We start from the raw sequence: 14,342 nt of genomic DNA on the forward strand, positions 1-14,342 counted from the left end.
AAATGCAAACCAAAACTACAATGAGCTACCACCTCAACCTCTTAGAATGGCTATGGTAAAAAAATCATAAGATAACAAGTGCTAGTGAAGATGTGGAAAAAAGAGAAGCTTGGGGACATTAGTGGTGGGAATGTAAATTGGTACAGCCATTACATGGAGGTTCCTCAAAAATTAAAACTAAAACTATCATATGATCCAGCAATCCTACTTCTAGGTACTTATACATAGGAATGGAAATCAGGACGTTGATGAGAATATTATTCAGCCGTAAAAAAGAAGGAAATCCTGCCATGTGCAACAACATGGATGGACCAGGAGGACATTATACTCAGTGAAATAAGCCAAATACAGAAAGACAAAATACTGTATGTTCTCACATGTATGTGTAATCTAAAATAGTCAAACTCATAGAAGCAGAGAGTATATTGCCAGGAGCTAAGGAGTGAAGGAATTGGAGAGGTGATGGTCAAAGGGCACAAAGCTTCAGTTATCTAAAATCAGTAAGTTCTGGAGATCTACTACACAACAGTGCCTATAGCTAACCATATTGTATACTTAAAATTTGCTAAGGGGGTAGATCTTATGTTAAGTGTTCTTACCACAAAAAATAATAACGATACAACAACAAAGGGGGTGGGAGGAAACTTCGGAAGGTGATGGATGTGTTTATGGCCTCAATGGTGAGGTGTGTATCATGGGTACACACTTATGCCCAAACTCAGAGTTGTGTACATTAAATACGTACAGCTCATTACATGTCAATCACACCTCAATAAAGGGATTTATAAAGAAATGGAGGTATCTAAAATATTCAGAAGTCTGAAATATTTGGGCAGCTAAAAACCATTTCAAGAGTAGGTACCTTTCATGAAGCTACCCCTGGACCTCTGTTTAAACAAACGGCTTTACTTCAAAGTCAACTAGAAAAGCTAGCATTTTCTATTAACTCTTCGTGGCACTATATAACAGAGTCCAAACCAAACATCACTTCTTAGAAGAAGAGAAATACATCCCCATATATGGAATCACATTCAAGGACATCAGTTTTCTCAAAAGCTACTCTTAATCCTCCGGATTCAAACCATTCTCTTTCGAGATGCCTATCAACCTTGATTATACTTTCTTCATTTGTTCACTGGTCTCACTCTGTCAGATCCTCTTTGTTAGTGGCTTTGCTCCTTCTCCAACATCACTCTCACTGACGTCAAGGAATCCTGTTTCTATTGCAGAATTGGCAACTGGACTCTGTAATTAGTTATGGTATTTACATGGTATTAACCAATGCATCTCATAATCAATGAGACTGAAAGACAAGACTGATTCAATTGACAGACAGAATAGCTGCTGATGTTAACAGCATAAGGCTGTGCAGAGAATTCTTTCGTTAATGATTAGTTTATTATTTGTTAGAATGATTTCTAAAACCCTCCACAATGTATACTTAGGTAAAGAGTAACATATATTTTTCCTTCCATTGTAACTTTTCCTATTCTTGATCGTTAATACGAACAACTAATTACAAGATACACAAAGTAAATTATTCGAAGTTACTTGTGTAAAGAAAATGACATTAAATAAATTACTTTTATAATACAGCTAAAAAGCAATAGCTTCAATATAACCAAAGTCAGAGTTCTCTCACTTTAAAACTAACTTTTGATTGAAGTATAACATACCTACAAAAATACAACACCCTGTTGAATTTTAAAGTGCTCTTTTGACATAAAATTTATTTTATTTGAAAAGAACATGATTTTGGAAAACTGATGATAAGATATATGTTTAATTACAAATAGAGGAAAATAATTTTACTTTTGAAATTTTCACTGGCTCATGGTCATTTACATTTTCTCTGCATATCTTTGCCTGTTTTCTTTACACTGATTTCAATTTGGTCAGAATAATTCCAAAATTGGGGTACTATAAGAATTCAGACTTTGGTAGAAGCTGTGAGTGTCATTTAGTCCTGTTCCCAAACTTGGAAGATCACCAGGAGACCTTTTTTAAAGTTAAGGTTTTGGGGTCTCACTCCCAGGGATTATGTTCTGATTAGTTGAATTATGGGGACAAGAGTCTGTAGTTTTAAAAGTTGTCCAAGTGATTCTAAAGATCACCCAGCTTTACCTAACTTACATTCCTACCAAAGCAGGGATCCACTCTGTGATCCCCTCACTGACGGTCATCTTACCTCTGCAAAGAACACACTGGCCCATCTATCCATCCACTGATCCTCATTCTACCCTTCATAGCCACACAAAATTAACCTTTTCCACACTACAATCCTTGAAAATATCTTTGTACAGTGTTTTATCAGTTTCTTCTTTCCTTCATTTCATACAAAACTGGTAATATATAAAAAAATATAGCTATGTGTCATTGATATATATTATCAATTTTGTAAAGACAGATGATAGATAGATAGATAGATAGATAGATAGATAGATATAGATAGATAGATTTCCATCCCGCTTATGGGTACAGAAGGGTGTCCATAACATAGAAAATGAAAAAAAAAAAAAAAGGTAAATGAAAACAGTTTCCTAGAAGCATTATAATAAAGATCTGATTTAAACTTGGTGCCACATATACTGGGTAGGAAATATGTTTCCAGAAGCCAGAGGAGAAAGCAGGTCTCATTGATCAAGCTACTAAGTTCTTTTAAACACAGAATATTTATTTATTAGGAAAATACCAGGGATTAAAGATGTCCAGGTACCTCAAGGTTAAAAAAAAATGATGCCTATTATCCCCCAAGATGATAGTAGCTAAGACAAACCCAGAAGAAATGTAATCATTCTATCCGCTGACATTTAAGGATACTCTCCACACTATCAGGAGAAAGTTAAAATGTTTTTAAGAATATAAGTCCTGTCAAAATGAGTGCAGTGAACAAAAGAGCAGAAGTCAACAGACTGTCTTCATTAGATTATCAGGAAAAAGAAGGTGTGGGAGCACGAGCAGCCCCGCGTATGTGTCATTACTCATAACTCTGCCAGATGTCTCTTCAGAACAGAGATAGTCAACAAGGGGAAAAGGCAATAAGTAATCAATTCTAAATCAAAAACATGCCCAATATCAAAAAGAAAACTCAACAGCAGCTAGTCTGACTAAGGAAAAGTAAACTCTTCAACTTGCCGTTTTTTTTAATAGTAATAAATAGTTTGTTCTGATCTGTCTAAAAACTTTCCTAATGACAGATGAATACTCAAAAATATTAAATTTGGGTTCTAAAGCTATTCTCTTATTCACAAATCTACACAGTGGAATTTCTTGCATATTAATAGATAACTAGAAAAAAAGAGGACTTACAAAAAAACACAATTTCCATCACATTCAGTTTCTTCAACCTATAGTAACAGTATATCCATTTGTCTTTCAGATTATCTTAGAGGTACAAAAGGCCATCTTCCAGATTTTATTGTGAAATAAACTATTTGCATAATACCAGATTTTTAAAAAGAATATGACAACTTAAACTAAAAAACTATTTTGTTGGAAGCGATCCAAAATTGGGCTTTTGAGCGAAGATGTCTTCCTACTTCTATTTATACAAAGCTCAGAATATATACACAGCTCATAATATTTTACCACGTTTAATTTCTTGTGGTCAATTAAAATTAGATAAATACGGGGACAATCTTTAAGTTCTATAACCGTTCGTTTTACTGATCTAATCACAACGACTAGAAAGGAAAACAAGTGCCTACCATATGGTCTTTCTGTAACAGAAAATAGCTGCTTTCAATAACAGCATCTGTGCGTCTTTATCAACATTAGCAGCACCCATACTTAAGGCAGCATATTGTTAAACATAATAAGACGACAGGTCCCTTCACAAAGCGAAGAACAAAAGAAACTGAATCGCACTTCTGTACCAGATTATTTGACCTGGTCATAACTAAAGAAATGAAGAAAGGGTCAGAGATTATGTAACCAAGGAACAAGGATTTTATTACATGTTTAAGTTGGAAGAAATGAATGCTAAGGAATACTGACAATGTAGAGAGAATTTTTCTTTAGACCTGTGTACTCATTTTGTTCAAGGCCCTTATCTAATCATAGGTCCCACTCCATACGTTCAAATCCAGACTTCTGCTGAAATGCCACTTAACCATACCCGCTGCTGGCACTGCTGTTCTTCTTAATTCCAACAGGCTTTACCTTTAATACTAACTTTCAGCACAAAGCTTCTGATATGCAATGGTATTCTGAAAGATTCAGGTGCATTTACAATGAAATGATAGTGAAAGAAAAATTAAATGGCAGTGTTATATTATATTGTACTCCAACTAACCCAGAATAAATCCCAGGCCTCCACTGACGAAAACATATGCTTTTAAGAAAATGTTTAAGTATTGTTTTTAGTAGTGTGCATCCTTTTCAAAAGTGTTTAAGCATTGTTTTAAGCAGTGTAGTGTTTCTAGAAACCAGATTTTCACTAAAATGGTAAAAAAAACTACCTATTTTTAAAAATCTGTAAATGGTGTCTTTTTATTGTAGTTTTGGAATTAAATAAAAAACAGAAAAATACAAAAATAATATAATCATTAAAATTCTCATCATCCAGAATTAACAACCATTAATAGTTTGTCATAGTCAATATTGTAATCATTTTTCAGCTTAGAATGCAATGTTTATATTTACAAAATAAAAAAATGTAACATAGGACATTCATGTACTAGCAATTCGTTTTAATAAAAAAAAAAAAGAAACATTATCAATGCAGATACTTTCCACAGTTTCTCCACCAGTCCGATTCCCCACCCACTAGTCTGTTAATTACCATTATCTCACCTCTTAGTACAAATTATTTCATACACTTGTACTACACTGCCTTGGTAACTGTTACTTGGTTACCAGCTTCCCAAAGGTAAAAAAGATACAAAGAAAAAAGGCACCAAAAATGTTAGCAGCAGTCCTAATGGAAACAGAGGATTAAGGAAGAACATAAGTATTCTGCATACTCTATATATTTTTATATAATCTAAATTAAGTATTCATATATTCCATACTTAGATGCAAGCTCAATAACATTTTAGAATGTTTCTTAGTCTTCATTCATTCATTCATTCATTGGGGAAAAAAAATATCTGAGGGCCTACAGCTTGCTAAGTACTCTTCTAGGCACAAGAAATACAATGTGAACAAAACTGCACTTAACACTTATATTCTAGATATATTATCTGTCCAAATAAACAAGCAAAATGAGAACAAAATGTCAGATGGAGATTATGTGACAGAGAGGAAAAAAAACAAGGAAAGATGGCAGGTCTTGTCTTAGGAGCAGGGGAAAGGTGTTCAATGAACAGAATGGTCAGCAAAGGCTTCACTCAGCAGGTGAACTCCAAGCAAAACCTGAAGCAGACAAGGAATGGGGCTGTGAAGACACCTGGGGGGGGTGGGGCAGGGGGTGTCCAAGGAGAGAGTACAGCAAGCAAGTGGGAAGGCTCTGGGCAATGCCAGGGTGTGTATGCACAAGAGCAAGAGTCCAGAGTGGCCAGCTCAGAAAGAGGAGGGTGAGAGTAACAGGAGGTGAGATCAGGGAGGGGGCAGGGGAGACTGCACAGGGCTTCCCAGGGCCCTGTCAGAACGCGGGCTTTCATCCAGAGGGAAATGAGAAGGCATTAGAGGAATTTGAGCAAAGGAGTGACAGGATCTGTTTTATGAAAGGTCCACTCTGATTATGGGGTGGAGAACAGAATCTAGGCTGGCAGGGACTGAAGCTGAAAGAGATTTGCATCAACCAGATTTGCATGTTATGCCTAAGAAAAAAAAGAGAGAGAGATCAAAGATCACTCCGAGATGCCTGGCCTGGAAGACGCCTGGCCTGGAAGACGCCTAGCCTTATTGCTTAAGATGAGGACGACTGCGGAAGGAGCCAACTGGGAAGGTGAGCTGGGGGAGTGGGTGTAGACAATCAGGAATTTGGTTTTGGATTTGCCTTCTTAACATCCAAGTGGAGTCCGAGTGGTCAGCGCAGTTGGATATTAGAATCAGAATTCAAGGGATAGGTCACGGTGGAGATATATACACACATATATGTGTATGTATGTACACATATGAGTTATCAGTTTGTACTTGATATTTAAGACCATGAACTGAGTACAGCAAGCGAAAAAGAGGGTCAAACTGAGCCCTGAGGTATATGAAGATTTAGCAGGTCAGGAAGTTGAGAAAACTTCAGAGGCTGAGAGGAGGGGACAATGAGGTAGGAGGGTAATCAAAAGAGTATAGTGTATAGGAAACTAAGTGAACATTTAATAAAAATTAAGGCCTTTCCTGCATATCCATTCATTCATTCAACAAATATTTATTGAGCACCTACTATGTGCCATACACTGAAGAAACAAACATGGTCCCTGTTCTTTCCCTGCAATCCAGGGAAATACAGACAAATAAACTTCTAAGTACTATTCCCAATAAGGTACGTGGTGTTTTGGAATAATGCACTAGAGAACCAATCCAGGCTTGGAGGGTCAGGAAAAGCTTTCCTGGGGAAGTAATGTTGAAGAAAAGACCAGAATGATGAGTAAAAATTAGCCATGGAAGGGTAGAGGTGGAGGAGGGGAGACTGAAGGGAGGGTGGAGGAAGACCACATTTGTAAGGACCATTTATAAGGACCTGAAGTGAAAACACTGTGATGCCCCAGGGGAACTGAAAGCAGTTCAGGATAGGACGCACAGCAAGAGGAAACAGATGAGCAGGAGTTGGGCCGGTCAGACTATCACTGTTCTTTAAGACTTCTTTATTTCACAGGCAATGGAGAACCAGAAAATTTTTTTACGCGGGGGAAATGCAGTGATCAGCTTTCTACTGGAGGAGAGGAGCAGTCTGACCGCCATGGAAAGAGTGCAGGAAGGGGACAAGGCCAGGCAACGGAAAACTAGTCAGGAAGCCTGGCCAGGGGTTCGTCACTGAGAGGTAGCTGACCTGAACTCAGGTAGTGGCAGTGGGATTTGGAACATAGACTCAGTAGGACTTTGGACAGGAGGAAGGAGGGGAGAGATGAGTCAGGGACGATAACCTAGTTTTTGACCAGGACAAATAAGGAGATAGTGGTGCTCCTCACTGAAAAAAGGAAGACAGGAAGGCAGGAAGGTGGGTGGTAGGGAGAGAATCTGTAGAATTTGAAATGCCTGTGGGCTATCCAAAAAAACTGGTAAAGAGACAATTGGCTATATAGGTCTAGAGATCAACCATAAAATCTGAGATAGAGTTATAAATTTGGAACCACAGGCATATAGATTAAAGCCATGGGGAAGTGTAAAATAAAACCCAGGGAGTGAGAAAAGAGAATAGAGGGATGGGAGGTCCTGGCTTTAGTTAAAACCAACATGAAAGGGGCAGCAGAGGAAGAAGAACTCTAAGGGGGAAAAAAAGAGAAGAGGGAAAGATATAAAAGGCAAGAGAGAGCCTGAGACGGAACAAGGGATTCTGGGATAAAAGCAAAATGTATAGTGTGTATTCAAGAAAAAAGAGCAAAAGTATGCATCTTCATGTGAATTCATACACAGAAGCAAGCCTTATTTTATTATTTACACTGTTCCAAACTCAACCAATTAATATTTTCCATTAGCTATAACACATTCTACTCATATAGAATAATCTTAGCCTAGGTGAAAAAGCAAAAGATAAAATAAGTTTATTACCATTAGTACATAAGTTTGTTTTACTAGTAGACGGTGAAAATGCTAAACACTTGGACGACACTATGGGCTACAGATAAAGTGAACTTAATGTTAGAAATGGGAAAAATCATGTGGTCTACAAAGCTGAGGAAAATTTTTTCACCTTTGGCTAAAAAAAAAAAAAAAAAAAAAGCAAAAGCAAGTTAAACCTCAAGGGATGAATACTACATGGTAAGAAAGAAGGGAGAGAATGTCAGAGGATTCTATACAGTGATTTTGTGGGCAAAGTTACTCAAGGCTAGGTCTCAGAGTATTTCTCAGAGCAGACTGCACACACACACACACACACACACAAAAAAAAAAAAAAAAAAAAAAAAAAAAAAACAGTTATCTGGCGCAGAATAAGTGTAACCAATGTTGAAAAATACATCTTTCAATGTGCAAAGTATCTAATTTTGTGTGAACACAATGTGCCATCCTTACAGTATAATGCCAGGATCTATTCTACTGAATTGTCACAACTCTTTATTTGAAGAGGATTCTTACTGTTTTTTAACTTTCCAATATTCTTGGGGGGGGGGGTACTTATATTTATTCATATATCAAAACAATTAGATTCTAATTCTTAGGATGAACAAGAAATTTCTGATTATTTTTCAACAAAGCAACAGACCTTATTCACGGAAGGTGGAGTTAGCTAATTAGATAAGGCATGAAACAGACTCTTATTAACTCACTACATGGATTTCTTCTGTCCTACAAAGTTAAGTTTTTTGGTTGATTAACAGCATTAACATTAAGACATACATGCTTATCTCTTGGTTGGGTAAAAACACAAATTGGTTATTCAAACACACATTTAGAAACACAGTTATTGGGTTTTAAATTTTTTTAAAGAATGACAGTACTACTTTAGAATGTAATACTTCTAATAAATTAAGCACAAAAATTGAGTGCAGTGTTCAAAGACTTAAATGTCTATCAACCCAAAGTCGATACCATACCTAAAGTATTCCTGTGGCAACTCTCTTCTTATTATTAATAAATAGCCACAAGATTTAATGGACATCAGAAGCATCAATAACTAAACAGAGACAGTAATCATACAGGTCGCGCTCAGCCTCACCCTGAGACTTTGAAGTGTTTGTTGTCTGACAGCATATAGCCTCTTTAGTTCTATTTCCAAGAAACAGAATCCAAAAAAACTACCTACTCTTCACAAAAAAACAAACAATATCATATTTAATACAAACTCAAATATGTATGTAGTCTTTAAAAGAGCAAAATACATACAATACAGTGTTTTCTTGGTTTCCAAGCTAGAAATAATGTGGCTATGCCAGCAATGAGGTCCAAATGAAAACAAATTTCACAGCCCTTTAAAAAATACTAACTGTCATTGTTAATAAAAGCCAAGTTTGCAACTGGAAACACTGCCTCATAAGCCAAGGACAAGATGTGTCTATTACAAATTCTTGGTTTCAGGACATCCCTTAAATGACCAAATAAAAAAAGAAATTTTTTTCTCCCAAATAACATTAGTCCTTGCAAATATAATGCAAATGGAATGCTAATTAAAGTATTCACAAGACAATAACAAATAAGGCTTTAGGACCACAGTACATATTATTATGTAACTACAATACACATTAAGCAATCACCAAGTTGTAGGTAGGCCTTCCAAAAGGAGTGATTATGGTTTACCAAGATCAGAGGACTATGATGTTATACTTAATCACGTTTTTTACCTGCAAGCAGGTGTTTACAGGTGTCAAGAAGTAAAACACTGATTCCAAATGCAAAACTATAGTTCTGTCTAATAAATTGTACTGTACCTACCTCCCTATTTTCTGCATAAACTTTCTAACCCAATATGAAATAAGCTGCATGATGTTAATTTTCTCTGCATGCTTTACAAACAAAAATTTAACTTCTGATTCATTTTTATTAAAATGCCAAAACTCACACACTGAGAACTAGACCTGTTTCAATAACCATGAAGTTCAAATTTAACACAAGGCACAAGATGAACGAGACTGAAGGCTCATTTGGGGGATGTTATTGCTCTCTAAAGTAACCTTCAATTTTTCAATAAAACTATAGGCATCTCAAAAGCACAGTTTATAAGGACAACTACACTCAGTACATTTAGCAAGCAAATTACAGAAACCACCAATAGCAAGCTAAACACAATATAGTCGTTATAGAAGTAAACCCTAAATATAAGGAGAAAAAAGATATGAAATGCAACAGGGCATATGGGTGTCACAAATCAATGGATTTTCTATGATTTCTGTCCTGCCTGCTCAAAATATTTCAGGAAGCCTGGCATGAAAACTTCTGCGCCTTTCCAAAGACGCTGGTCTGAATGCAATGCAAGCCACCTGACAGCCCAGAGCAGTTCACCGGACTTCTGAGCAGCGAAAGGGCCTAAATAAAAGGCCAGTAAAGGCAGGAGATTTTTCAGGGAGTTGGAATTACAACTCTATAAAGTAGTTTTCCAAGGCTGTGCCTAACCTCACCACAGGAAAAGACTTGTTTTTCTCCCCAAAGCAGAATCCACACCAACAACTGCTAGGACACCCAGTGTCAGAAAGACGAAGGTCCAGGTGCAACAAGCGTACCAGCTGCCACCATCTCGCAGAACAAACTTTGGATATGCACGTACAAAATGCACAAAGCCACCCCTTCACCAGCCTAACACCAAAAATACTAGAGGATGGAAACTGAAGGAAAACAGACGTTTGATATTCCCAGCCACCTGAAATGGAAGAATTCCCTGATGTGAGGTGACCAAGATGGGGACATTTCAAAGTGAGGAAAACATTCTTGCAAAAGAATCAGTGGCAGTTACTGGAAGCAAATATGGGCGAGGCTTCATCTTGCTAGTGGTCGGGCTGAGGTGCTCCCACCAACCAGCTCAAAGTCCCCAAAAGCCTCTTCTTAGGCCAAGCGGCAAGCGAACCCCCACTGAGAGGACCTTCCCCCCCACACACACACACACACAGGCCACAAGGGGCCAGGGAAGTTGCCTCTGTGCTTACCTCACAGGCGGGGGACCCGCAAGCCGTGAGCGTGTCACCATCTCCCTCAGGCAGACCAGTCCGACGTGTAGCCATCATTTCATTTCAAATTACAAAGAAGGGACCAACCCTTTAGAGTCCACATTGGGGGTGAAATGCCGCCACACAGCAAAAAGGGAAGAATTCCACACCAGGCTCAGAGGAGGGGCAGGGCTGGTGAAACAAATATTGTGCCAGGGAAGGAATGTTTTTCTGAAGCTCCTGCAAAATGTCCTGATGATGTCTTCGGACTTCAACTGACTGCACCGTCTTCGTCCATTTCTCGAGACTTCAAAAACAAAGACAGATCTTCTTGGCAGCCCACTGCAGAAAGCAGTCCCCTTCCTCCTCGCCAGTCCAAGAGGAATCCGAGTAGGTAGTGAAGGCTCGAGCGTCAGCTCCCAAGGAGATCCCTCCTGGAACAGGGAAAAGTTAAAGGGCGTGAACTTTCTCCAGACGCTGACCTTAGCCTTGCCACATGTCTAGCCCAAGTGCGAGTTTCCGACACCTGGAAAGATGATTTGGTCCATGCTAATACACCACACGAATGAAAGATGAAATGAGCCTCCCACACAAAAGAAAGAGAAGAGATGAGAGAAGGAAAAGAGAAGAGAAAAGAAAACGAAAAGAATCTATAAATTGGGAGAAAAGAGAAGAAACATCAGACTGCACGGCGGTTGCGTCAAACACGCCTGGCTGTTTTACAGCCTTCAAGAAAAACCATTCCCTTTTCAAGTGCATTTAATTAATGTATTTTCTGGTCAGAATAGGAGTGTTTACGTCGCATCACCCAGACACGTACACTTAAGGGAAGTTTTCTTTCCACAAGACCAATATGGGATAATACTTTTCAAAAACCTTCCTCGCTCCTTTCCCACCCAATCCCCAAATAAAAACAAAAAGGCAGCCTCGGACGCAGCCAGCGCGGGCTGGGTGGCTCCGGGAGCCCGCTGCTTGCCCTGCGCCCGGCCGGTGTCCCCGAGGAGGCGGCTGTTTTCCTTGGCCCGCGGCGGAGCTGGGTGGGGACGGCGCGGGGCCGGGCGGGATTTGGGTGCAGCTCCCTCTCCGGGGCATGATCCTGGAGCTACCTAAATGAAGCCGTAGCCTAAGCAACTTTTATTTAGTTGCTGCTCCCCAAGTGCTCCCTACCACTCGACACTACCTTTTCTTTTCCCTGTGGCCACCTAGGGAAAAAAATAGGAAAAAGAAAACCACCACCCACCTACCACGATTTCCTCCGCCCCTTCCAGAGGCGGGTCAGTGATCTCGATCTCCCAGGCGGCCTAAATCTGTACTTTGAAAAAGGTGTGGGGAGTCCGGGGGGAAAGACAAAAAGCGAGGGGCTCACCCTTCCCGCCCGCTGGGCGCAGCGGCGAGCAGGAGCCGGGACGCGGGCCGGGCGCCGGGCCCGGCCGGGACGCGCTAGGCCGCAAGCTCGGTTAATATTCATGAGCGGCCGGGAGGCGCCCCTCCTCCACGGCCGCGGGCCGGACCCCCGCGCCCGCCACCGGCCTTTGTGCCCTTCCCTCCTCCCGCCGGCCCTCCGTCGTCTGCACACGCGGGCGCGGCCCCTTCGCCCCCACCCGGCGCTCGCCGCGGGCTCCCTCCGGCCCCACGCCAGCGCTGGCTGGGCGAGGTGGCGGGAAGGGAGGGAGCCCGCGACCAGCCCCGCTCTCCACCCGCCCGCGGGCGCTGCGCCCTCTCGGCTAAGGCGGAAAAGCTAGCAGACACGCACCGGAGGAAGCGGAGCGAGTGGATCCGTACGGGGCTGCCCAGCCCCAGGACAGCGCGCCCCGCACGCCCAGAGCGAGCCGGTCCGAGCCGGACGACGATCCGGCGCTGCCCGCCGCCGTGCTCCGAGGCCGCCGCCCCCGGCCAGCCGCTCCCAGGCACCGCCGCGACCTGCCCCGGCCGGCCCCGGGCTCTCGGCCGCCGCGGGAGGGCGTGGGGCGGGGCGGCGGCCGCCGGACTCTCCCCTCGCCTCGCCGGGCCGGGCCGGGGCCGCGCTCCGGCGCCCACGATCGCCAAGTGACAGAAGTGCCTCGTTCCGCAGCCGCGCCGAGTTGTTTCCCGGGGGCGGATTTCTCGCTTCTTCCTCCCTAGATCCACCTCCTCCCACTCCACCTCCTTCCCCTCCCCTCCCCAGGGGAGGCTCTGGGGCTGAATATTTTCTGTCTTGAATAATACGGTCCCGGGAACAGGCGCTGAAGAAGAGGGATTAGCGGGGTGCGGGGGGTCGCCACCCTCCTCCCAAAGTGTCTCAGGACCTACGAGCCCTCACCCCCCTCCACCTCCCCCAAAACCGAGCACACACAAAACCTTCCCCGCCTTCTCCGATCTCCCGAACGGTGAGCGGGAGCGGCCAGGAACCGGGCTTTCCACTGGGAAGACACTCGGTGCTCAGCGTCAGGGACGGAGAGAGGGACAATTATATAGCTAGATGTGCGGAATTGAGGGATCAAGAGTCCCAGACTGCGGGGAACACGTCTTGGTGAATTTTTGCCCCTTTTTTGCTGCGGGAGGGAAAAGAGGCTGCGAGGCGAAGTGCGACTTCAAGATAAGGGAGTGTCCTTTCATGCCCCGCAGCAAAATAGCTTCTCGAGTCGGGGGAAGGGGGTCGAAAAAATTCATTCAATTTTTTCCCCCTTTTTAAATCTTCAGAGCAGCCGAACGACTTCAGTGTTGCCGGCGGAATGGAGGAAAGGTAGCTTCGCTGTCCCACACTACAGGTCAGCTGCTCGGGTGTCGGAGCACCACCGCGGCCCCTCCGCACCCAATTCCTTGGCCAGGCCGCAGACCCCGGGCGGCTCGACCCGCCCCACCGCGCCTCCTAAACATCTCCCGCTGCAAATGACCCAATCGGGAGACGCGACGAGACAACACGAGCCAATCAGGGGCTGCTGATTCAGGCTTCCCTCCACCCTTTGCCCCGCCCCCTGTAGGAAATGCCACCGCCCCTCTGTCGCCCCTTCCCACCCCTCCCCTGAACCCCGGAGGTGGCTCACCAGCTCCTGTCCTCGCCGGGATGAAGTGGAGTAGCCCGCGGAGGCGGCGGCGTTTGTCACCTTGTCACCCTCATCCTCGCCCCTCCCATACACACTCCTCCCTTTCCCAGTACTCCTGCTGGTGCTGTTGAGGTTCATTTTTATCATTATTCAGGCGGGGGACTGCCAGCTATTGTGTCTGATCAGCTGCCACCACCATCCTGAGGGAAAAAAGAGGAACAAAACCAAGAAGCTATGGGGTCTGCTTACCTTTTCCTTCTTTCTTACCAGACTACCCCAGATAATTTAGAGACACCTCTCCACTCCACCCCCAACCTCCCCACCCCTGCCCGCCGCCTCGGGTCCTATATTTTAATGAGAAAAACAAACAAACAAACAAACAAAAAACTCCCCCTGAATATTCAGATCTTCCTAAGAGTGAAAGGTGCCAAATATTTAGAATATACAACTAAATCCTCAGCCTCAACTAGAGGAAAGATGTTAATTAGATCATTTTTATATGACCATGAAACTTGCATATTCTTGATAGCCCCTGACAAAACTAGTCAGCCAATAACAAAGGAAAAAAAATAGAATAAACTAGAGGGAATGCCTGCCAGTCAGTTGGTAAATTACTGAACAGCCCACTGGGCTATAATAGTGTACA

General features: G+C 42.6%; 1 protein-coding gene across 1 annotated transcript in view; it reads right to left on the reverse strand.

The window, feature by feature from the left end:
• The window catches only part of ARHGAP21 (Rho GTPase activating protein 21), a 117,364-nt gene extending 105,103 nt beyond the window's left edge, over positions 1-12,261 (reverse strand). The window contains 2 exon segments of the mRNA XM_074324927.1: positions 10,674-11,107; positions 12,040-12,261. Coding sequence (XP_074181028.1) covers positions 10,674-10,751 — 78 coding nt within the window. The 5' untranslated portion in view covers positions 10,752-11,107; positions 12,040-12,261.
• Between the last annotated feature and the right edge of the window lie 2,081 nt (positions 12,262-14,342).

This window comes from Rhinolophus sinicus, linkage group LG02 (genome assembly GCF_036562045.2).
Source record: "Rhinolophus sinicus isolate RSC01 linkage group LG02, ASM3656204v1, whole genome shotgun sequence".
Taxonomy (NCBI): Eukaryota; Metazoa; Chordata; class Mammalia; order Chiroptera; family Rhinolophidae; genus Rhinolophus; species Rhinolophus sinicus.